We start from the raw sequence: 26,162 nt of genomic DNA, 5'->3' as shown, positions 1-26,162 counted from the left end.
CTGGAGCTTTCCTTTGACTTACGAACCAACCTTCTCCTGGCTTTCTTTTTCTCCGAGCTCGGGGAACTCGGGGCCCTCTTCCTTTTCTTCTTTCCTACTGTGGCTCTGGGCTGCTCCGAAGCAAAAGAATTAGCGGGCAAGTCCTCGTCCCCGACCGGAGGCCTAAACTCGACGGTCTTAGGCAAACCTGCAAAAAGGAAATAAAAGAAATAAGAACCTGATGCTAGGAGAAGAATCCTAACGCGACTTATTCGGGAAAGAGATCCTACCATGGGAATGAGCCTCCCAGCGGCCCTTCGAGAGTTTGCACCACGAGCGCTCGGAATAGGGCATCTATGAAACAATGCCCTCGATCCACTCCTTTAACCGATGGATAGCATTTGGGACTCGAGCTACAGCTGCACCGCCATGAATACCAATGAGGAAAAAAGAGATGAACATGAAATCAACATTCAAAGGAAAGTTGTACTTACGTGATGTATTCCACTTCTCGGGGAATAACCTAAATTCGGCCTGAATCAAGTCCGAGGTCCTCACCCGGACAAAGCGTCCCTGCCAGCCTCGATCCTGATCTTCATTGATGCTTGAGAATGGGGCTTTACTAGCCCGGCGCACGAGTTTTATCAGTCCCCCTTAGAAGATTCGGGGACTATACAGATGGAGTATATGATCCACGGTGAGCCAACAAGAGTTGTTCACAAAAAATCGAAGGAGGATTACAATCCTCCACAGCGATGGGTGGAGTTGACCGAGGCATACCTCGTACCTCTTACAGAAGTCTATAATGACCGGGTCCATCAGGCCCAGTGTGAAGGGATAAGTGTAAACACTTAGGTATCCCTCAACATGGGTAGTAATGGCCTGTTCGGATTCGGGGACCACTATGTCCTTATCGGCTCAGTTGCAGTCCTTTCGGACCGCTGGGAGGTCATCTTCGGTGATCAAGCAAATGTATCTCGATGCCTCTTCACGCCGACCCTGCACCGAATAAGGCTTCTCAACCTTGAAGACGTCAGCGACCGAACAACCCCCGGGAATGAATATCTTCAAGGGAGGCTTATGAGTCGGTTCATCGGTAGCAACGTTAGCGGCGGACCTCCTGAGGTCGACCACATCGGGAGCGGTTTCGTTGATTTTGACAGTCGGTTGGGAGATAGAGGCGACCTTTTGGGGAATAGATTTGGAGGTTTTGGCCATTGTTATCTGCAAAAACTTGAAAAAGATATAGAAAGGGTGAAAGTTCAAAGCTCAGATGTGTTGGCTTGAGTAAAGGATGAGTAAAAACTTTGTGACGTACTGAGAAATCTTGAGTAACAAAGGTAAGAATACTAAGGGATAAAAGAAGACTGTAATTTGAGGTCATTATGACGCGACTAATGGGACGTTTCGGTTTCTTTGTCGTTTTGTGTCGCAACGTGTTGAAGAAGAGATCGAAGAACTCATGTCGTTCCTCGTCGATTCCGTAAAACTTACTCTTAGAGAAACAAGGGGACTATCTGTATACGGGTGAAACCGGACCCTTGATTCGGCCCGTTTCCCGATAAAATAAATCGAGTAAGGAACGCGATGACAAGGAACTGGAATCGAGGTAAGGGACTCACCGAGTCAGACATCGGGGGCACAACGCCCGCCCTCGAGTATATCGAGGCCATGACCCCGGATCGGTCCAAATCTCAAGAGACTTCGGAGAGCATTATTGGGCAATCGAACACGATTAATAGAAGGCCGTGATATCCGCGGTCAGCCGGGTATCACGGCGCATATCTCGGCACGTACCGACGAGAATCCAGTAGTTAGTTAAACGGGAGATTTTTACCTTTTATAGAATTGTACTTAGGGTAAAACTCCCCTACTATATAAAGGGGAGTCTGATTATTCATTGGAAACATGATAACATGCATCCCAAAGAAATATACTATTATTTTCACTGTTATTCATACTTCTTATTCTCGTTCATCAGTGCTAGCCATTGTGAATCCGGATCGAGGGTGGATATTTCATCAAGGCTGGAATCATCATCATCGCGTGGTTTGACTTTACTATATCTTTATTTGTTTAATCTAACGCAATTTATCGTTCGTATCGAATTAATCCGCATATTCTTAAAACCACTTACAAATTTAATTGTTATCCGTTTTTTAGGGTAAACACTGTTAACAAAGTAATGAAGCTCTACAACAATGTTCAAATTCAGAAAAGTTGCCGGAAGAACCGTGAAGAAGAAGAGAGGGAGGGGAGAAATTCTAATTTTTTTTGTTTTTTTACAATCCTATGCGCCTATTTTTTTACTATAATTATTTGCCATGTCAACATTTGGGGTGGTATTAAATTTACTTTGAATTAGAATAAGGGGTAAATAAACGCTCGTAAAGTTAAAGTGGGCAATCGAGTTTTCCGGACAAGTTTAAGGGGAACTTATGTTAATATGTTTATGTGTGTATATATATTTGCTAAAAACATATCCCGATGAAAATTGGTAAGTTCAAGACGAAATCAACGTCATACTTTGTTCCACAATAAGCACTTTCAATTCCGAGTTTCCTCCTAGCATGGCAAACTCTAAGCTTCGTAGCCATATTCAGAATTTAAATTTTATGGGTTCTACCTTTAGAATTTTTAATATTGAACCATTCTATTGTTAAAGTTATCGGTTCATATCAATTATTTGTTATAATTTTAATAAATATTTACGCATAAATTAATGTTCCGCATCGAAAGTACAGGCTTCGGATGCACCTAGTACAAAAGAACATATAGGGTTTTTTTTCACTTTTAACCCGCGTCATAAACTATTTATATTCGATAGCCGAAAAAGTATATATATATATATATATATATATATATATATAGTATTATTTTTCCATAAGGATACGCCCCTGCTAAGCCCAATTCCCAAAGTTGACCCACATCTCATTTTCAAACACTCTGTAGACATTTAATTTTTCATGCACATTATCAACATAGTATTTTTCATTTATTTGGTTCTGACAACATTTACTCTCCGGTCCAACCTCATTAATTTCTTTCCGATTCATCCGCTGACCCTCGCTCCAACGCTTTTCATTTCTTCTTCCATTTAATTTGCAGCTATATCTTCACACACACACACACACACACAAAATGTCCATAGCTAACTTACCTGATTCCGCAAGCGGAGTAATTAGCCTCAGATATGGTATCGCCATTGTCATTGGCATTTTGATTCTCATTTGCCTTATCATGTTTGCTTCCTACGCTTGTTTGCGCGTCAAATTAGCTGCTTCTTCTAACACTGAAGACTTCACACCTGCATCTTCTAATGGGATTATTTATAGTTACTTCCTAGGATTGGATCAGCCCGTTATAGAGTCATTTCCCAAAGTGGTGTTAGGTGAAAGCAAGAGATTACCCAGTCCAACTAATGCAAATCTATGTGCTATTTGCTTGTCTGATTACTGTGCGAAAGATTTGGTTCGTTGTATACCGGAATGTCAACACTGTTTCCATGTAGATTGTGTTGACGAATGGTTGCGGAAGAGTGGGACTTGTCCAATTTGTAGGAGCTCTCCACCTAATTCTCTAATTGTCGGTTCAAACTTCGCCTATGCTCACTACTCCTCTTGCCCAATTAGTACCCTTGGCTTATTATCAGAGATGATGTAGTTGCAAAGGTGTAGGTATTAATTAAATACGTTATAATTTGTATAGTACTTCTTGTTTTGAATTCTCTCCTTTTATTTTTGTTTTCTTATTACAATTTGTGTACAATCTTGTTCCTAAATTTTATGTAGAAATTGTTGAAGTTCTTGTTTTTTTATCATTCTCCATTTTTTGTTACCTTTGAGTGCTTTATAACACATTTCGTGTTTTAAAAAATTAAGTCAAAGTATAGTTTTGGAAGATACCTATACATTTTCCGTAAACTTACATAAAGTTGTGCATAAGCAAAAATTCATTATTACTTGTATACGGTTTAGTTGTCATTTTTGTTGCCTGATACAAGATTGAAAAAGAATACAGAGATCAGTAATGTATGAATTAAAGCAACTAAATTTTTCAAAACAACCTTAAAAGTGAAATACATGTTCAAATATAATTTTAAATTACAAATATCATTTTTTTTTAACTTAACATATCCAAAGGCATGCTTAGTTTCTTGACTTAACAAACTGTGAAGGTAAGCCCCGAGCCTCCTAATTTCTCTTCCATAATATTGGAAAGCCTCTCAAACATGGAAGGTGTAAAATAATTCACCCAATCCCCAATCTCACCTTTCCTAAACAAATTCCTGTTTTCAAAGTCTGAAATTGCCCCTTTCCCTTTCTTATTCACTTGTAAATCCCTCAAGTTCTGAAAACTACAAAGATTTGACACATCTTTTATTATTCCTCCCTTTTCCTCCTCCTTTGTAAAAGGAAACCCCAAGAACTCAGCTAATCTCTTCAATTGATTACACATATCTACTTTCATATCCTCATATTTCAAGAACAACACCTTATTTGGACTTTCTAAGCTCTCTCTCCAGTACCCCAACATATGTTCCCAATAAGGACCAAACCCTGTAACTCCCCTACAGTACAAATCAAAGGCTTCCTCAAGAGTAAAAGGACCTAAAGATTCAGGTCTAATTTTTACAATATAATGCCAAACTGAAACAAAGGTGTCAAAAGGGTTCCTGCAAATGTAAACAATTTTGCATTTTGTGGTCTTAACTGAATTTGGTAATGCCCCAAATGGGACGTGAGTAGCAATAAGGCGTGGAGAAGGTAAAAGAGAGAGATCAGGAGGGGAATTATACTCAGCGTAAAGTTTGTATTCAAGAAAGGGTACAAGTTCGTGAGGATTATGAGTAAGTAAAGGGTGATTAATATTCTTTTGTTGGACGTTGAATTTCTTGCGGTTTACAATGGAGAAAGTGAGTGCTTTTAGCCATGTTGTGCCAGATTTTGGTATGGACGCGACTATTAGGTCGCTGTTTTGAGCTTTAAAGTGTTGTTGTGTCGAAATTATGGCTCGGATTTCTTTGGGTTGACACCAAAAGCCTTGGAAAAAGAAAAGATTGGGTGTTCTCCACCCTTTTTCTTTGGGAAGAGAAGTGAAAAACTCATCAAGATCCTCGCTTAGAGTTTCTTGTGGTTGTTCACTGTTGGATTGGCTTTTGAGGAAATCTGTTATAGTCATTTTAAGTAGTGTTCTTGCTAGCTGAGTGATGAATGAAAATGGATTTGATTTGCATGAGAAACTAGAGCTATATAAATACTAGTAGTGAAATGGTATCAGTTCTTATTTCTTAACTTTATATCCATGAAAAACATGGGAGATCCAATTCAAAATATTCAAAGCAAAACAACTTTTAATACGCAAACCCAAATAGTACAACGTGTATCTCGACGCAGTGTAATGGTGGTTGCTATGTAGCATCAAAGTTACGCAGAGCCGGATCAAGGATTTAAATCTTATGGGTTCAACTTTTAAAATTTTTAGTATTGAACTCATTACATTTTTAAAGTTATGGGTTCGTATCTACTATTTTTACAATTTTAATGAATTTTTACATATAAATTTTTACTCCGCGTTAAAAGTTATGAGTTCAATTGATCCCCGCTGAGTATATGCTACATTCGCCCCTGAAGCTATGAGTTCAGTTAAACCTATAACTTTTGACACTGATTATAAACTTTAGTGTAAAATTTCCTAAAATTGTAACAAATAATATATATAAACTCATAACTTTAAAAATATAATTGATTCAATGCTAAGAACCTTAAAAATTGAATGCATATATAGAATTTAAATCTTTAATCTGGTCGCTATCACGTTTAAACCATGCAAAGGGGGACCTATATATCGATTGTTGAATAGTGGACCAAAAGAGGAACCATAAACAATTGGAATTAATGCACGTATTTTGACATGATATATGATCAAGTGATTGTTAATTTTTCCTTTGGTTGTCCAATTTATTTTCATACAATATTGCTACGTCTCCAAAACCCACCTTCTACCAACATCCACGGTATTTCACGCAACGAATAAACTCTTTTTTATTAAGTAAAAAATGATAACTCTCGACGCATTATTATGACTTATGAGATCAAGCAACTACCAGGGGTGGCCTTGGCCCCAAATTTTTTGGGGCCCCACTTTTTTTTTTTTTTTATGTTATATATTATAAATAAAAAATAAAAAATTGTGCATATACTGTTGGAAGGGAATTTTTTTGGAAGAAAATAATTTTTTGTCTTTTATGTGGGGACCGTTGGTGTCTAATTTCTTGCATAATTATATGCTATCACCTAACATGAGTCCACGTGACTATTCCTATATTTTTGTCTTTTTCATTGTCTCTTTCATTGTCTCTCCTTATTAACTATTCTTATATTCCATTGCAGACTTACCGTTTTGTGTGCTCACAAAAGATCAAAGTTTGCTTTTGGGTGTCTTCTTCAAAATTTCAAGCATTGTAACAAGACAAAAGCAATCGTTATTTTGAAGCAGTGCAATACTATTTCGATGCCGTTATATCAACTTATCAAATTCTTGAGCCATTTTTATTATTCTAACTTTATATTATATTTTTTTATTGAAAATTTGTCATTATTGATATTCTTACTTCCTAAGTATATATTTTTGTTTTAGTTATTATTAGATTTTATTCAATTTAAATAAGTCAACTAGAAAATATGAATCCGGTTAGGGGTGTTCATGGTTCGGTTTGGTTCGATTTTTCCATAAAAAGAAACCAAACCAAGTAAGTTGGTTCTTCAAATATTGAAACCAAACCAATTAAGTCGGTTTTTTATCGATTCGATTTTTGTCGGTTTTGGTCGGTTTTTCAGTTTTTCGGTTATTTATCAAGTTTTTTCTTAAATATGAGACATACACTACCAAACACATATTCCGGAGACTACATTTTCAACGTAACACTATCAAACCAATTGCTCTTTGAGAAATCTATCATTTACCAAGATATATTAATGATAGTTGAATCAACTAGTGATGAATAATTTAAGTACTCAATTAAAAATCGATTATTTTTAACATGAAATAAATTCTTGTACTTAGCAAAAGAAAACTACCAATCAAACTAGAATGTAAAGGCAAAGAATTAGATTATTATAATAGCAAAAAACTAGACTAAAAATATAAACGACTAACATGTACTACAAAATTTTAAAAATTTTGTATACACACACACGTGTGTGTAATAATAAATTTTAAATAGCTACTTCTATAGTCGGTTTGGTTCGGTTTTTTCGGTTATTTTTTGATTAAAACCAAAACCAAACCAAATTTGATCGGTTTTTTGAAATTCAAAACCAAAACCAAACCAAACCAAACCATAAAAGTATCGGTTTTTTTTTTGTCGGTTTTGGTTTGGTTTACGGTTTGGTTCGATTTTTGGGGTTTTTATGAACACCCCTAAATCCGGTTATGCAAAAAGGGAAAAAAATGTGAAGAATTAATTAAATCCCAAAAGGGAGCCTTTGATAGATTTTTAACAAATAATAAACATCTTGAATAAGAAAACACGGGAGAATGTTCTTCAAATGAACAAGTCACTGATAGAGTTGAGTTAGATGATAATAACATCCAAGAAGAAAATCTAGAAGAAGTTACTACGAAATCTGACATAGTTCCACAAAATCAAGAACTCTTAAATGATTTGACTAACTGCATCTCTAAAAATATATATGGCGATTTTATTTTTTTTTTTTAATATTAGTGCCTCTCTGTGAAGTTTGGCTTTAGGCCCCCCAAACACCGAGAACAATAAACTCGCACGATAGGAATGAATGAAGTGAAACTATTCTAATAGTTCTGTAACCTCTCGAAGATAAGTACAGATGTCTCCGTACCGATCCGCAAGACTTTACTAAACTCGCTTATGACTCGTAGTACCTATGAACCTAGGGCTCTGATTAGGGGTGTTCAAAATCGAACCGAAATCGAAAATCGAACCGAAACCAAAGCTTAATGGCTTATTGGTATCGGGTTAACAGTTTAACGGACGGAAAACAAATTAATTTTTTTTTATTAACGGCTTATCGGTTTGGGGGCGGATTATTCAATTTTCTTAACGGATAATCCGTTAAGAATATATATTTTTCCAGAAAGATTATATATATATATATATGAAATTTATTTTTATCCATATTATTGAACTTGTTTACTGTTGCTCTCTAAACTTTAGAAGAAAGATTCAATTATTTATTACCAGTGTGGGAGGTTTCATAATAAATAATAGTAATACACGAATAAATAAAAAGGCAATATAAGCACGAACCAACAACTGCTTAATAATTTAAATATTTTGCAGGATGGGAACCAACTTCTTGTTAGCATTGCTAGCAATATTGACTACTATTATGGCTCAAAAAGAACTGATTGTCAACATCACCATAGTTCACAGTGCCACTGCACAATACATTAAGCAACAAAGAGTAAAGAGAATCACATGTAGACTTCTATGAGTACTAAGTATTTATTTGTTTATGAGACATCAAATAATGTGCCTCGATGGAAGCCCGCCAACATATCATCTTGATAGAGGATATGGTAGCGGACTTCGCAACTGGATTATCAAATTGGTTAAGTTCAATCTTAACCAAGTTGTATTTTTATTTTTTAACAGTTTGTCATCTTCTTAAACAGTAAGAAATTTGTTCAAATGATATTGTTGATGTATTTTGTTGTGCACTTCTCAATCTCTTACCATCCACTTGAATGTAGTATGAGAAGATAAAAGAAGTATTTGATATCCAGTAATATGGTCTCATGGTGTAATTTAGTTGATATATATGTATGAGAAATGTTGACTATATTGTTGTCTCGGGGATGTACTCCCCAACACTGTGTTGAAGTATGTTAAGTTTCAATCAACTGAAACTAAATCGATAACCGCCTGATAATAGCTAAACCGATACCAATCCGCCAGATATCTTATCGGGTGGCTAGCGGATTAATACATTTAAAAATCGATAACTAATAAGCCAAACCGTAAAGAGCAAATAACTGCCCAATCCGTCCGATAAGCAGCCCTAGCTCTGATACTACCTTGTCACGACCCAAATCTCCCTCCGTAGAATGTCATGATAACACCTAGTCTTAGGAACTAGGTAAGTCTAACGTTCACCGAAATAATAACAATATTAAATAACGACTGACAAATGCGAAGTAGAAATCTCTATACAATACTTGCAATCCCAAAACCCGATAGTACAAGTCATAAACTCTATTGAATTACTAGAAAGCCTATAAATACAACTATTTTGAAGTAGAGATAAAACATTGCAAGTACAACATCAGAAGGTGACTCCGAAGCTTGCGAACGCAGCAACAGGTTTACCTTAAGTCTCCACAGCAAGTTACATACTGCTAGCGAGTGGTCAACTGACTCCATATTACCTGGCTCTGCACAAAAATATGTGCATAAGTGTAGTATGAGTACACCACAGTCGGTACCCAGTAAGTATCAAGACTAACCTCAGTGGAGTAGTGACGAGGTATAGTCAAGGCACTCACTAGTCAAATAACCTGAGACATACAAAAATAATCGAAAATAAATAGCAGTGATAGCAACAATAATCAACTAGTGATATAAACAGTAAGGCAGCAAGAACACCATAATTATTACTCAGACGAATAAGAAAACACAAGTACGACCAATTAAACAAGTCTTTCACATATAATTCCTTCAAATAAAAACCCTCCAAATATATTTCTTCAAATAAGTATCCTTCGAATATAAAACTCTTTCAAATAAATATCTCATATCATAATCATAAAATACGGTTCTCAGCCCTCCTTTCATATTCTTACGGTACCTCGTGCCCATATCTCTATCACAATCGCACAGACAACTTTCGTGCCAAATATGTCAATACATAAAATTCGTACGATTAATCCGAGCTCTCAAAGTCCCAAAATTGAAAATGGGATAAAAACCCTCGAATTTGGCCTTTTTCTGCCCAGCGATTCTGCACCTGTGACGGTGCACCTGCAGAAATTCCATCGCAGGTGCGAAAATGGCTTAAGAGGCCTGGGACCGCTTCTGCGATAAAGTGGCCGCACTTGCACGTACGCACCTACGGACGATGGTCCGCTTCTACGAAGTCCTCCCCCACTCGACTCCCGCTTTAGCGATCACTCCCCCGCAGGAGCGGCTCCGCTTTTGCACTCCTTTTGTCGCACCTGCGACCAGAGGGTACCCACGCCAGGGCCGCATCTGCGAGCTCCCTTCAGCACGTGCGAGTCCGCACCTGGGGTCACCCACCCGCAGGTGCGATTACACCAGAAGCTGAAATGCTTCAGCAATTCCTCCAACTCCCAATTCGATCTGTTAACCACCTGAGGTCCCCGGGACCTCAACCAAATATACCAACAAGTCCCAAAATATTATACGAACTTAGTCGAGTCTTCAAATTAAATCAAACAACACTAAAAACACGAATCACGCATAGATTCAAGCCTAATGAATTTTGGAACTTCCAATTTCTACGACGACGCTGGAACCTATCAAATCACGTCTGATTGACCTCAAATTTTGCACACCAGTCATAAATGACATAAAAGATCTATTTAAATTTCCAGAATTGTATTCTAACCCCGATATCAAAAAGTCAACCCCCAGGTCAAATTTTTCAAAAATTCGGCTTTCGCCATTTCAAGCTTAATTCCACTACGGACCTCCAAATAATTTTCGAACACGCTCCTAAATCCAAAATCACCATACGAAGCTATTGACATCATCAAAATTTCATTCCTGGGTCGTTTTTCTCAAAAGTCAAACTCCGGTCAACTCTTTTCATTTAAACCTCAAAAATGATAATTGTTCTTTTAATTTAATTCTGAATCTTCCGAAAATCAAAATCGACCACACCCTCGGGTCATAATATGTATTACGAAGCTGCTCGAAACCTTTAGTTGCTGAACGGAGCGTAAATTCTTAAAACGACAAGTGGGGTAGTTACATATAGCTGCTCTTAGAACATTCAAAAATGATTTCACTATCAAATTGCCAACTTATTGAATTTGATTCTATTACCTAAGATCGATCAATAATATCTTAGGAGAATAAATTATTTATAAAAAAAATTATTAATAACTTTAAATCTCAAGAATCTAGAAAAGTAGTCTTCAAATTAATATGTACATCAATATGTGGATTTTTGCAAAAAGGAAACTCGCCAAATCGATATCTGAGTGGTTGCTTGTTCGTTTGGTAATTCAATTTATTTATGTCATATATCGCTATCTGTCCTCAACCCACGTTTAACATTTATTTAACCTCGTACTTCATAAAAAAAGTAATTACTTGTACTAAATCCTCCAATAGATATCTTCTGCGTCCAAAATAAGGAGCAAATCCTGACGCATGATTTGGCATCACAATGAATAGGGAGAATCCGGGGCACCCAAAGTAGACAAGATGATCTGTCCCAGAGCCTAACCTAGGCCCGTTTTGCATTACAAAAAACTAATTAATTGTAATATCTTAGAGGTTTTTTTTTTTTTTTTATGGGCGTGTCTGTTTCGCTTTAGGAGGTATCAGAGCAGAGTTTTGAGTTAAAACCTTTCGTGGGGGTGGGGGAGAGGACAACACAGTTGAATATATATATATTCAACGAAGGCCATTAGCGAAATATTGTTCGCATTTTTTACCATTTAAAAATAAATGCCATATTGGATATATTTAATTATTCTCCTAATATTTAAGATTTTGATATTAAACTTTTTCTTATTTGAACTATGTATGAACTCCTAATATTTAGGTATTTAATTTAAACTCAAATAACATTTTACCTATATATAATTCAATAATCATTAGAGAACTACAAAATAAAGAATCTGCATCGATTTCTGGCTCTGTAACCTAATTCATCAAACTAATGTTAATATAGTGTTTGTATAATAAACCTTCGGCAGTTACTCAAAAAATAAATAGATGAATAAGCCATCTCCATTTCAGACATAAAATAATACAAAAAAATAACTTATTTCAAAAATTAAACTCAAAACTGATTTTCCCAAAATCAAATTAAAATCAAAATTAATACTTATAAATGTGATGGAACTTTAGGACCTTCAATTTTAGGTAAAGAATGTTAAAGCCGATCTGTCCTTATAACTTATGATTTATTATGGCAACATTTGTTATTTTAGCAAAAAAAATATTTATCAAGATCCTGTTAAATTAATATCCTTACCAAAAGATTTTTAAATAAGCAAATTATTAATATAGAAAATATCCCAACCTCTTTATTTGAAATTTTTTAATATGTATTATTTGATAATTCTTTGAAAAATCGTAACAAAAATATTTTTTAAATTTTATATTTAGTTTTCTGGATACACGCAAAGCCCGTAACTTAAGACTAGTATATATATATATATATATATATATATGCTAATGATGTGTTACGAGATATAGTTGTCCAGATAATGACCAATTTTGCCACAGAACTTGAAATGCCTACAGCCCTAAACTGCCGCACAAGGACACAAGTTCGGTAGGCGCCACATTATGACTATATTGGAATTCATAAGTAGAGCAATAATATGGAGTTCTAAATATTCGAACCAAAAAAGATGAGGAAATTAACGATCAACCATATGTACATACCATACTCAAACTTGCCTCAAGTCCCATGTTTACTCATATGAAGTGTCAAAATAACTATATATTACAACTCCTACCAAGAACTAAAACAACTGAAACTACGCAAATTGGAAGAAATTAGCAGTTTCCAACATTCAAAAAGAACACTGGAAAGTTTCTTCCTTAAGTAAGATGTCTGGAGCCTTAGAAAAAATAGGGGCCCCTTTAAAGCGTTTCGCCACTTACATAACTCCTGGTAAGTCCAAAGAAATGCCAGGATTCAACTGTTTTACCTATTTTCCTCTACACAAAACAGTATTCGTGAGTCTTGAGCTCTTGGAGCTGATAGTCCTCTGCCAACACTATCATATGAAAGAAATAACTGATCAGCTAGCAGACGCAAAAGTAGATGTATTTAGTCTCTACTCATGCCTACAATACAAGCTTTTGTCAAAACTTAGCCGGATCTGATCAGGCCAAATAACATAAGACGACCGTGCTGTAATATCTTTGAAGGAAGCATAAGCACTAGGATACAGAGTATCGCCAATCAACCCACTTCATTGTTCCACTTTCAAGAAAGGTTTGAGCAGAGTCAAGAATGCACCGTCTATCTGCTAAAGGTAGGCACATCACAACCCGAGGAACCTGAAATATGCCACAACATACCACCCGAATGCTGTCTTGTGTCGGTGGCTTCTGCCAAGTCCAAAGATGAACCTCCAGAAGCACCAAAATCTATGTTGCTGAACAATAGGTTGGCAACAGTTCTGTCAATTACATTCGTCTGCAATTCTGTTGTCTCTTCTTTGCTTAACCTGATTTTGTTTTTTCAATATGAGAAAAATGTTGACGATAATTCCAGGAATACAATACTGTCCAGTCTAGTTTTTATCTAAAGGCGACAAGAATTTCATGCTGCATTTACCCTTGGATTATTAAGGTGTGTATTTTCAGCTTCAAATGAACCTCTACAGTCACTTTTTCTTTTATTTCTCCGTTTCCAACGGCACTAGTGAGATCTTGAGCACAGAAAGTACATAAGTGATAAAACAATTAAGCTTTTACGATATTTTTAGCACATGAAGTACAAGAAATAATGAAGCTTTTATGAAGTCAAGGTATAATTTCCTCTAACGATCTCAACCAGGCAGAGCAGATAAGAAACATATCCATCATAGTCTCTCTAATCATGAACCACAACATCATGTGTAACAACTCACTAACAAGCTCAAAGTTCTAATCTATTTTCAGTAATTAAAACAATTAATGAGCTTTTGCACTTACCCCCTAGAACTTTGATCTGACTGAACATTCCACCTCTGACATTCATCATGTTTTGAATTATCTGCAAGACGGTATAGAGAATCCCGGAAGCAGATTCTGGTTTCCTCAGTCAACTGGTAGTATCAAGATAAGCACAAATTCAGTAAGGTCATGTCGCTGCTAATATTATGGTGGTAAGCCCAAAACTTAAAGCCTTCATTACCTGAGCTGTGAGACTTTCAAGGTGCTGTAGGACAGATTGCTCCATGGATATTTCCTCGTCACTCACTCTACTATCTCCTCTATCATGCTCCAATTTCACAGCAACCTCTGCAGTTGGTGCCTAGAGCATAAAATTTAATGATTTAGGCTTCGGAACCCAGATCAACTAAGCAGCGCACTTAAACTAATTGGAATGAAAGTACCTCGACATAAATGAGAATAAACGTGTATGCACATGTTAATTTCTACTAATTACCATGAGATGAAGATCCAAAAATGTGTAAACAACTGCCTAGCGGCTTTATGATGTCTTCCCTTAAAACCAAAACTTAGAAACAAGAAGTTATCTCCCTCCATTTCTGCTCCTACACCTGACCTAGCCCTCACAACATAAAATAGGGAAAACAAAAACTTTGAAAAAAGAAGAAAACAAATCAAACGTATAAGACCATTTGAGTTCAATAACAGTTGTTGCTTGATCGTACTTAATTTGACTGTTCTATTACAGCACTGAAAGCAAAAGCTTAAAAAATCATCACTTGTTCACACTGACACAAAAAGATTTAGGCCCAAAAGCAAACCCTAAGATGAAAATTAATATGCTTAATTGAAATGTTTAAACTGGGAAGTGGCAACGCAAAGCACAAAAATCCAATTCATTAGCAACAGACAGCTCTTAAACTAACAAAGAAAGGATTCAGATTTGAAGACAAAGACAAAAACGATAATGAGATAGATGGATGCAACCCAACAACTTCCTATAGTTTTTCTTTTTTCCTTTATGAAATTCTCATCCTGAACCAACGCACTGGAAACGCTGAAATTATAACAGAACAACGCAACACTAGCCTGCCTTAAATATTTTAGGCCATGGCATCTGTCTCAAGTTGGTCACATTAGTTTCTGTGATAACAAATGATAGTTCAGTTAATACTTGAAACCAATTACCAGCAAATACGTTCAAAACGTTTTTCTGTTCAACATTATCCAAATATATATGTCACCCACAAGCATGAAGTTTGCTACACTAAGCCATCTTTATGCGGGGACGGACCTCCATAGGTCAGAAAGAGGGGAAGCTGCTCCAAGCTTAGTTCCCAGGAAAGAGAAAATTCAAATTTGTGTTCTTCTAGAGATTTTTAAGATGTTATGATTTTTTACCTTCAAATTTTAGTTCAACCCTCAAAAATCATGCAAGGTTCGCCCCTGCTTGAATGCTAGTCAAATATTCCCAATATTTCCCTCCACTGAAAAGCATGAGACGTAACCTGCTTTGTTCCCTGCATCTGCCTCAATGCAAAACTAAAAACTCCATGTGAGCCAAAGAGACTTTTTCATGTAAGACATCACAACGAACTGAAGCTCACTATAAATACTTAGACCAATCAGATTATCGGCTGGTCCAGCTAGATAGTCATAGATCTCACATGACATAATTTAGATGCAGTGACGTCTTAAGTTCTTCTGGGGTTGATGAGTCAACTCCAGCTTCAATATTGAATGGAGTTGCTACATGAAAATTCATGCCCTTCAGAAACAAAAATGAGCAAAAGCATCACCTTTTCCAGCAAATAAGAATTATTAACTTCTTGATGACTCTCCCAATCCATTGGCGAAGTAAAAGCATGTGCGGAGTAATATTTGGCACTCTCGGCACTACAAGCGTTGCTTGTAACGTGCTCTGGATTTGAATAATCATCTCCTGCTTGATTATCAGCCAGCAGCACGCTGCACTGTGAATTTGTTGATAAATCAGATGACTCATCAGAAGCATCCATTCTAGTTGGACATTCTTCGAGTAAGGAACTTCTGCACAATAGAGTATAAGAACATAATCAGTCATTCGAGAGAAATGAGAAATGAATATGTAAGCCTGCTATGGCATACCAACTACCCGGATTATCCCATCCAATTCAACATCTATAGACCGAAATAATTCAATAATAGTTAGAGATTTACAGGAACACATCATCCAACTGATCGATCGAGGCCAAGTTATCAAGATGAGATTCCAGCTGGTCAGGTGGATATGAGGACCATTGGTCCATATCACAGTATGAATCTTGGCTAGCCAAATTATCAAAATTCTCCTCGTGAATTCCCAAGTTTTTCAAGTCAACGCCGCTCCTGGTCACTTTACAATCTTCAGATCCAACGTATAACCTTATATTGTTCCTTTTCATTTCTGACTTGAAATTCCCAAATGGTGTTTCCCACTGTGACCAGCTGTCAGGAGATGGTGGAAAACCATCTTCTAAGCCTTTAGGAACAACAAGATCACCAACATCAACTCGAGAAAACCACTCCATAAGACCAACCTGGTAAAATAGCAATCAAATGTTATTAATGCAGATTTTTGGAGCAACTACAAAGATTTGAGAAATCAAGATAGCACATCACTGAGAAAGCTTAATAACCCTCAAGCTTGATAAAAGTTACTCATCTCATAAGTGCAACTAAACACACAAAAGTCATTGAAATAAATCTTCAAGACACAAGACACACAAAAGTCATTGAAATAAATCTTAACACAGCTAAACACAAATATAATCAACTTATTTCCCGTACCTATTTGTCATTTCCCAATACACATATAGAGAGACTCTCATCTCAATTACCACCAACAACAATAACAACAAAAAACCAAGAGTAATCCCACAAGTGAGATCTGGGAGAGTAGTGTGTACTATGGCCTTACCCTACGAGAAGGTAGAGATGTTGTTTCCGGCAAACCCTCGGACACATAAAAACTCATCTCAATTACCAAAAAACAAAGCTCTCATCTCAGATTTCAATTACAAGTTATTGTAGATTATAAGACCTAGACCCCCATTCAAAGATACTAATCAGAAGAAAAGAAGTTTTAATAATAGAGACAGTTACACGGATGTTAGTAACATTTAACCAGCTTAGATTTCAGAAAAGAACAAAGATAATAATTTGCAAGAATTCGAACTGCTCATGAAGCTCTAATAACAGCAAAAGAGATGAAAGAAAACAGAATTGATCAACTTATTTCAACCATAAATTTTGATAGGACAAGCTTATAAGCAGATCAAAAGCCAAAGTCAAAGTCTTCTTGACAAAAAAAACTAAAAAAAATCTCAAATTTTATGAAGAAAATACAAACACAAAAACTGGACAAACTTTAAAAAAAACAGTAGCAGATGTACTTTGCAAATTTCTTCCATAAGTTCCATTTCTTTATCTGTAATTGAAATAACTACACCATAATTCACTAAAAACCTGCTCAAGAACCACCCTCAACAACACAACAAAGCATATTGACCTACTCAAACTGCAAATTCACGCAGTATAAACTTTGAAAACAACGAAAACAGCTTACCTTTTAGGAAATACAAGAAAAAATGAGGAAGAAAACTTTCCCAAAATAGCACAAGAAATGGAGGACAGCAATAGGCGAAGTAAAGATAGAATTCTGTTTGGCTTATGAGAGTAATGAAGAAACTGTTTTGGAAGGCAGTGACCTTTGGGTGTAATATATATTTTTCTGTATTCGCAATATTAGCAGCAATTCAGCAAACTTTAGGAAACAGAGGCGGTAATGGTATTGTAAATGTAAATTGCAATGGCATAAATTTAATCGACGTTTTATATTGTTAAGAGTTATTTTACTTTATTTGTGTCCACGAAAATGAAAGCTTGTTTTACAGCGAAGAGTTGTAAGGACGAAAATAGCCTTCCAGAAGCATAAATTTCTCGAATCTAACATTCTAACTTCCTCGCATAGCCACACATCCCAACCTAAGAAAGTAGGTGTTAAAAGGCAAAATTGGAAGCACGTGACACGTGGACCAATCAGCTATCAGATTTAGATGGAGGAATATGAGCCTCAAATTGTAAAGCAAATGATTGTGAGCCACAAACCAAAGAGGCGTGGATTACGTTATTGGTTCCTTGGTTGCGTGGCCAAGGAAAAGAAGGCCCACGTAATCAATCGTGTACACGTGTCAACAAAATAGGAGCACAGCAGGAGTAGTTGGATTAATACAAGCTTGCCCAATCACGTGATGCTCAAAGGAGTGAAGTTAGAAGTTACGGCAAGCTAGTCAGAGAAACTCTCTCCACTCTGTAAGAATACCTACATGTGCAGACATAACTACTACACCACCAATTATACCACCAGAATCATTGGACAAAAATAACTAAATAGATGTGAAAGAAATAACAACACACTCCTATAAGAAAATGTTATTCGACAAGCAGACAGTAAGCCAAACAGAGTACTACGATAAGGATCCCCCAAATCATCAAAGATGATATAATAATAACCCAATAAAATTTCACAAGTGGGGTTTAGGAATGGTAGTGTATACGCAGACCTTACCCCTACTCCGAAGGAGTAGAATGGCTGTTTCCGAAAGACCCTCGGCTCAAGAAAACGTAAAATACGAGAAGAAAAGAGAAGGGACAATATATTTGTGCCATCAAACAGAAACCAAATAAATAATATTAGCATCACAAGAACTAGAAAATAGTTGAAATGCAATAACAAAACCAGAAAATAAGTCTGATAAAGGAAAAAATATTGAAGGCTCAATTGCCCTCTCACAAGAAGACAAGAAATGCTTATACCAACCATGGCGCTTCTCAGTAATCATAAAGGCTTTTGGTCGTAGAATGCCTCACCATTACCTTCGATCTAAACTGATTGACCTATGAAAACCATCCGAATAATTAATCTTGATTGACTTAGGATAGGACTTCTTCATTGTCAAATTTAGTCTAGAGAAAAATATGACTAAGGCACTACACCTAGGGCCATGGTTCATGGAAATTTCCTATCAGTACGTAAATGAGAACCAAAATTCGTCCCACGAGAAGCTACACTCTCTTCCACAACCATATGGACTCGCCTACCCCAACTACTAACAAAATTCTATGACAAAGAAATATTGGAAAAGGTTGGTAGGAAACTTGGCAAACTACTCAAAATCGATTCATGCACATCTTCCACGTTGAGAGGAAGATATGCACGCATCTGTATCCAAGTACCACTTGAAACCCCAGTTGAAACATCAGTAATCATTGGTGACCATAAGCAAGTAATGATTTATGAAGGTGAAGGTACGTTATGTACAATGTGTGGAAGAATTGGCCACACAACAAAAAATTACAATTTCAAAAATTTCCAACCATCGTCGTCACAAGAAGCCCCTGAAAATTCAGGAATGCACCCCAAGGAAGGAGAGAACGATGGATGGACGACAATCACTTTCCCTAGACGAAAGAAAATAAGCCAACAACTGATGAAGGGAGGGAACAATGGAAACGAAAATAATCAGCATCATATACAAAAATCACAAAAGATCCAAGTAAAAATGTTCGATGCAAACTCTAGTAAGTTTCTGGAAACCAAAACTTTTCAATATAATTCTAAGTCCAATAATATGTAGTCCAAAAATTACAATAGGCCCAGTGGGCCTGTGAATAAACAAAACCACATCCCCCACTCCCCTACAGCCCAACACACGAGGCCACAACCCAAGTACAACGCCAAACGCAAGGCGGGAATGGGTCCTGAGGGAGCTGACACCATAAATTCAACTGACCCATTAATGATGCCTACCAGGAGGCCCCTACCAATAGCCCAACCTCAGACACATGCCTTGCTAAAGATGTGGCCTTGGGCCACCGCACCAATACCCAATCAACCACTGGGGTCCATACCCAATTAGAACTACCCAGCCCAAATAATTATCCCTACCCAAATACTTATGCGCCCCTTACTCCCCTCCCAGCGGAGTACTCTAATGGGAAAAACTCACAACACTCCATGAACATTCAAGTGCCTCACCTTAGAACCCACCCAATCTTAGGTGACATGTCACCTTCCGTCCACTCCAACAGATACCACATTAATTCTGAATCCATTTTTCCAGATGCAATAACCGATGACCTTTCCACTGATCAAGATTTGACACCAAACGACGCCATTATGAGCCGGCTCGTTAACATAACCCTCGCTCTTACCCAAAGAGGTAAAACAAAAAAATACAAAAATAAAAAAACCCAACTGCCACCCACCATTGTGACGTCGCTTCCACTGTCACCGGACCACTCACCGGTATCGTGGTTGGAAGTGGTACTTCAAGGACAAGGCCTAGCCTACAATTTCACCCTGGAAAATCAACCAGTAACCATGATTGTCCAAAACCCTGCGCATCTGGCGAGGGTAACGGTGGAGTCCCTAAACAGGGCCTTGGCAGCCTTTGGCCCAAGCCTGTGGCACGCGATGACAAGCAATGGCAACATGTAACCCAATCTGGACCCATCAATGATCAACACCCTCATCTCCTAAGCATTCCAGTCAACCCCCTTATTCCCAGACCAGGGAATAGAGGACCCGGCAACGTCTCCAGTGTTTGTGGCTATCGATCCCAATCCCATCAAACTCCATCACCTTCTGCTCCAGTAGAGAAGAACCAGCCCCACCACTGGGAAATATTATAAGGGAGATCAACAAAACACTAGAGCTTCTGAAAAGGAAAAGCCCACCGGAAATGAAAGGAACAGCCTACGGGCCTCTACCCACAGACTATCTCCTACTCGACTCAGTCAGAGCAATCGATTTCAGTGTGGAGAGCAACGAGGTGCTTGTGTTGCTATGTCCCAAAGCCATGACCAAGTGTGGTCTGAGCCTGGTCTCTTACCACACCCAGGGTATGACCAAACCACTCCTCAATCTGACCCCAGTTCTAATCATGAAAAAAAGAAACCAAAAGAAACAGCGAGGTCTCCTCAGGGAATGGAGAAGCCTCACAAAAACCAGTCCCCCAACTGCCAACCGCCCATGATGAACTATATCAAATGGAATGTTAGGGGTGAAAACAACATAGAGTTCAGGAGGCCTCGACATGGTTCAGCTTCACAAGCTAACACTATTGGTTCTGTTAGAAACTAAGATGGTTGACCATAAAAAACTAACTGAGGAACTACACTTTGATATGCTTATCCAGTCTCCGGCAATAGGGTTGTATGGTGGGATAGTTATGATGTGGAAGTAGGATTGCATCACTGTTGATGAGGTATCTACTACCCCTCAGGGAATCCATTCCATGGTGAAAGTACTCTCATCCCATGCCCCTTGGTTATTTTCAGCCATTTATGCTAGCAACATATTAACTGATAGGAAATTGTTATGGCCAAGTCTGGTTACTATCTCTAAAAGCAATACTGGGAACTGGTTAGTAGGCGGAAACTTCAATGAAGTCTTAAAAGCTAGGGATAAATTTGGGGGTAACCCCATTAACTCAAGTCATAGTAAACTGTTTTGGAACTGCCTCAATGAATACAAGCTAGTTGACTTAGGTTACAAAGGCAAAAAATTCACCTGGACAAACAAAAGATACAAAAATAGGAGTAGTCTAATCTTAGAAAGGATAGATATGTGCTTTGCTAACGACTGTTGGATTTCTCAGTACCTTAAGGCTAGTGTTAATCATCTCCCTAGGACCCGTTCAGATCACTGCCCTGTTCAAATAATGCTAAAGGGGGATTCTTTCAATAATTCTAACAGACCCTTCAGGTTTTAATCAATGTGGACTAGCCACCCCTCCTTTCCTTGTATCATCAATGTGGCCTTCACTAATAACTCCCCTTAATCCAATCAACTGAGACCTTCAAAAGACTTGTGACTTAGTGGAACAGGCACACATTTGGTAATATCTTTCACAAAAAGAGAAGGATCCTAGCCAGAATTGTTGGGATCCAAAAATTACCAAAATACCAGTTCAGTAGTTACTTGCTAAATCTGGAAAGTAACCTGACCAGAGAGCTTGACTCCATCCTCAAGAATGAGGAAGACTTCTCAAAACTCAAGTCAATGGTCAATTGGCTAACTGAAAGTGATGCCAACACTAGATTTTTTCACACTTCCACCCTCAATAGGAGAAGAAGGAACAAGATCATGTCCCTCAAAGAGGATAGTGGAAACTAGCTCTATGACCAAGGGGACATTAAGGCCTCTATAATGCACTTCTTCAGGAGCCTCTACACTTACTCTCACACACAAGCTCCCATTTCCACTACCAGTTATCTGGGCATGACACATATCCTCTCAGACTGTCAAAGAGACAGCTTGGATAGGCCCCTTGATGTTAGAGAAATCAAAATGGCCATCTTCTCCTTTAAACCTTTCAAGGAACCAGGCCCGGATGGGCTTCACCCATTTTTTTACCAAAGGTACTGGAGCATTGTGGGGAACTCAGTAGTTGACTTCTGCAAGTTATGCTTTGACACACACTCCATGGATGAGACCATGAATCAAACTCTCCTCTGTCTCATTCCCAAGTGTCCCCAAACTATTATGCTCAAAAACTGCGAACCAATAGAGCTTTGTAACACCATCTACAAGACAATCACTAAGATCATTGCCAATAGGATCAAGCCCCTTCTATATGTTATAATTGGCCCTAGCCATGCTAGTTTTCTATCCAATAGAAGGTCATCTGATAATGCCATCATTGTCCAAGAATACATTACCCATTTTGAGAAAATTAAAGGGAACCAGGCTCATATGATTCTTAAAATTGACTTAGAGAAAGCTTTTGACAGGCTGGAATGGTCTTTCATTAGGGACACACTGCATGCCTTCAGCTTCCCTCCTGGGCTAACTAAGTTAACCATATCCTGTATTTGCTCATCAAACATCTCCATCCTAGTGAATGGGGGAAAAACAGACACCTTCAAGCCTTCTAGGGGCATCAGACAAGGGGACCCAATCTCCTCTTACTTGTTCATTTTGTGTATGTAGAGGCTCTCCAGGTCAATTGATAAAGTTATCCAGGATAAATAATGGCTCCCTATAAGTGTATCAGTAGGTCTGGCCCAAAAATTTCTCACATCTTCTTTGTTGATGAGCTTACTCTCTTTGCAAAAGCAAACATTAGGAACTGCACCACAATCTATTCTTTCTTGCAGGCCTTCAATGAGGCTTCTGGGCAAAAAATCAATCTTACCAAGTCCATGGTTCTCTTCTCCTCTAACACAAAGCCTGACACAATGGAATGCCACACAAATACCCTGTCAATACAAGCTACTACATCCTTTGGGAAATACCTAGGATTCCCTATGTTCCATAGAAGACCCACTAGAACTTACTTCCAATTCATACTAGATAATATGCAATCCAAACTGCTGGCTGGAAAATAAATTGTCCAAATATGACTGGAAGAACCATCTTTGCCAAGGCCTCCCTCAGTAGTATCCCAAGCCATGTTATGCAATACATCAAATTGCCCACCAAGACTACCAAACAAATTGATAGAATTCAAAGGAATTTTATCTGGAGCACAACTCCAAACAAGAAAAAAATGCACCTAGTTAGCTGGGACAAAGTCACCAGGCAGAAGTCTCATGGTGGGTTGGGTTTGCAGAAAGTTGAGCTAAAAAATAAAGCATCTCGTGCTGGGCTGGCTTGGAGGATCTAGCATAACACCTCCAGCATATGGGCTAGAGTCCTGATCTCAAAGCAGTGTAACTGGAACCATACCCCCAAGAAGCCAAAATCTCCAATCTTGCAATATATCCTCAAAGGCTGGGATACATGCAACAAGGCCAGTAGATGGGTTGTCCACAAGGGAAGCATGGTGAGCTTCATCAATGATACATGGATCCCAAACCAACCAGCAATTAGGGACATGATTGAGGGCCATTTAACCCCTAATGACATAGCTACCAAAGTGGACACTGTCTACAATTCCAGGAACTAGGATATCTTATCCTCTCTATAGACAACCCTGAGAACATTACTAACTTGATCAAATCAACTTTCATCCCTAATAACTCTGCCAAGGAAGACATGCTAATATGGGAGTTGACTCCAAACGGGTCTTTCACCACCAAATCAGCCTATACCTTCCTTAGCAGCAATAAAGAGACTTTGTGGAAAAAGGGGAAGGTAACTTCAATTGGATATAGAAGTTAAGAGTTCCCAACAAAATCAAAAACTTTATTTGGCTACTTGCCCAGGATTGGCTGCCTACTGGAGCCTTCCTGTTCAAAATTGGGGGTTAATTGCAACGCTCAATGCTGTTTTTGCTCAGCATGTCCTGAAATCAGTGACCACATATTCTTTAAAATCCCCAATGTAACCACTTCTGGCATGAAATACTAGCCAAGGGATCTACTGAAAGTCAACAATTGAATCCCATATTCTCAGCTCAACTCTGGCCAATAACCTGGAACAAGCTAAAGAAGCTTTCTTTTAACAATATTATCGCATAGGAGAACATCCTTCCTTTTTGCTTCTGGCACATCTGGCTAGCAAGAAACCATAACCTTTTCAATAATAAGAAAGATAACATCTCAGCAAAAAATACCATCTCCAAAGCAACAACGTACTATATGTTGGAACAAAAAAGGTGCTATCAGGAGGCCATTCCATATCAGAGTTAAATGGGAACCCCCCAGGAGGGGGCACTACAAACTCAATATGGATGGCGCTGCCAATGGAAACCCAGGCACTGTGAAAATTGGTGGAGTATTCAGGAATCATAGTGGGGATTGAATTATGAGGTATATGGAAAATATACCACATACCACCAACACCATGGCAGAACTAGAATCACCACTAAAGGGCCTCCAAATAGCAATACAAAATGGCTGGATTCCACTAGACATAGCTACAGATTCGGCTGAAGTAATAAAAATGCTACTCACAGGCAATACAACTTACGATCCTATGATTTGTGAATGCAGGTTATTGATGCAAAGGATGGACAAGGTGATGGTGAGACACAACTACAGGGAACAGAATAGGATGGCCGATGCACTGGCAAAGGAGGCTCGGCAAAGGAGGCAGCAAATTCAAGTTTTTTTGGTAGAACTACCATGCTAGCAGTTCCTCCGATATTTGCAAATGATGTATTTTGGGCAGACATCCTAGGAACTGAAGTAGTTAGGAATTTTTGGGCATGTAATATTGGGAGTATTGAACATATATATATATATATATATATATATATATATATATATATATATATATACATACATACATACGCGTTGCACGTTAATAATGGCACGTGATGGTTTAAACATTTATTTATATTTATTTATATGAAGGAACAATAAAATTTAATTAATGAGAGAATTTTTATGTATAATAATACAACAATCATCTAAATGTCAAGAAATATTATTACATTAGCATAATACATGAATTTAAAATAAAAGGACATCATCAAAACTTACACAAATGATCAATTTTGTCATGTTAGTTAGATAATTATGTATTACTTCCTCTAGTCCACTTTAAGTGATTTTTTGATTGATTTCACGCATTAAAGAATTCACTTTTTAGCATTAATTGACCATATTAACCTTAAAGTGGACTGTAGGGATCGGAGTATAGTTTAAAAGTATTTAATGTGATGGTATCTTATCGAATACTTTTTATGGATGAAAATATATTTGTGTATGTTTCCTCTTAATGATTTGGTTGCTCTACCTTAACCAGAAGTCTTGTTGTTGATCTTGATATCTCTCTTGAAAGTGCAACATATAGTTGTTCGTGCAAGAAAATATATTACGGTAAATATAGTCCAATATTTAGGTTGTTTGTCCTTGTGCTTTATTTATTATATTTCCAAAACATAAACATACTAAAAATTATTTTCACATAAATTTAAAAGGATATTCCTTGGTTTCAGAAGACCAAAATTGAATTCAGGGATAAGAATATACTTAGAATCACATTGATCAGTATCATAATTTTTGCATGTATGACGTTATTGTCAAAACTTTTATATACCATCTATGTGTTATTACATGAGCTATTCGGCGTATCTAAGTTTTTCAGCAGCATGATGGGCATATTTTTCTAGTTGTGAAAATTCGAAACGAGGTGTTGGTTAATATGAGATTAATTGATGATGCTGGAATTAATTATGAACAGCTTTTAAGACCAGAGATGTGGTGATGGGCATACATATGATGTGCTTCATGTCCTGATATCATTATGATAATACAACACTTGTAATGCTGAGATTGGTGTTATTGATATATACCTTGTGGTGTTTTGTTGGGTTGCGGATGTGTTGTTAAGAGTTATTTTGGTGTTACTCTGGTAGGT

The 26,162-nt window shown here is 37.5% G+C and overlaps 3 protein-coding genes across 3 annotated transcripts; 1 reads left to right on the top strand and 2 right to left on the bottom strand.

Moving 5' to 3' along the window:
- The first annotated feature begins 3,120 nt into the window (after window positions 1-3,120).
- On the top strand, window positions 3,121-3,642 carry LOC107810030 (putative RING-H2 finger protein ATL69). The gene has a single exon (XM_016634752.2). The coding sequence runs from the start codon at window positions 3,121-3,123 to the stop codon at window positions 3,640-3,642; it is 522 nt and encodes a 173-aa protein (XP_016490238.1).
- A 368-nt stretch (window positions 3,643-4,010) lies between these two features.
- LOC107810029 (cytosolic sulfotransferase 15) lies at window positions 4,011-5,278 on the bottom strand. Its single transcript, XM_016634751.2, has one exon. The coding sequence runs from the start codon at window positions 5,158-5,160 to the stop codon at window positions 4,141-4,143; it is 1,020 nt and encodes a 339-aa protein (XP_016490237.1). The 5' UTR covers window positions 5,161-5,278; the 3' UTR covers window positions 4,011-4,140.
- Window positions 5,279-12,615: 7,337 nt separating this feature from the next.
- LOC107810031 (protein LNK4-like) lies at window positions 12,616-17,754 on the bottom strand. Its single transcript, XM_016634753.2, has 6 exons — window positions 17,415-17,754; window positions 16,028-16,386; window positions 15,628-15,877; window positions 14,070-14,189; window positions 13,868-13,980; window positions 12,616-13,398 (listed from the first exon to the last, which is right to left on the bottom strand). The coding sequence occupies exons 2-6, from the start codon at window positions 16,375-16,377 to the stop codon at window positions 13,191-13,193; spliced, it is 1,041 nt and encodes a 346-aa protein (XP_016490239.2). The 5' UTR covers window positions 16,378-16,386; window positions 17,415-17,754; the 3' UTR covers window positions 12,616-13,190.
- Between the last annotated feature and the right edge of the window lie 8,408 nt (window positions 17,755-26,162).

This window comes from Nicotiana tabacum, chromosome 19 (assembly GCF_000715075.1).
Source record: "Nicotiana tabacum cultivar K326 chromosome 19, ASM71507v2, whole genome shotgun sequence".
Taxonomy (NCBI): Eukaryota; Viridiplantae; Streptophyta; class Magnoliopsida; order Solanales; family Solanaceae; genus Nicotiana; species Nicotiana tabacum.
Note: the sequence above shows the minus strand (reverse complement) of the source record. Positions and strands in the feature narration are given on the sequence as shown.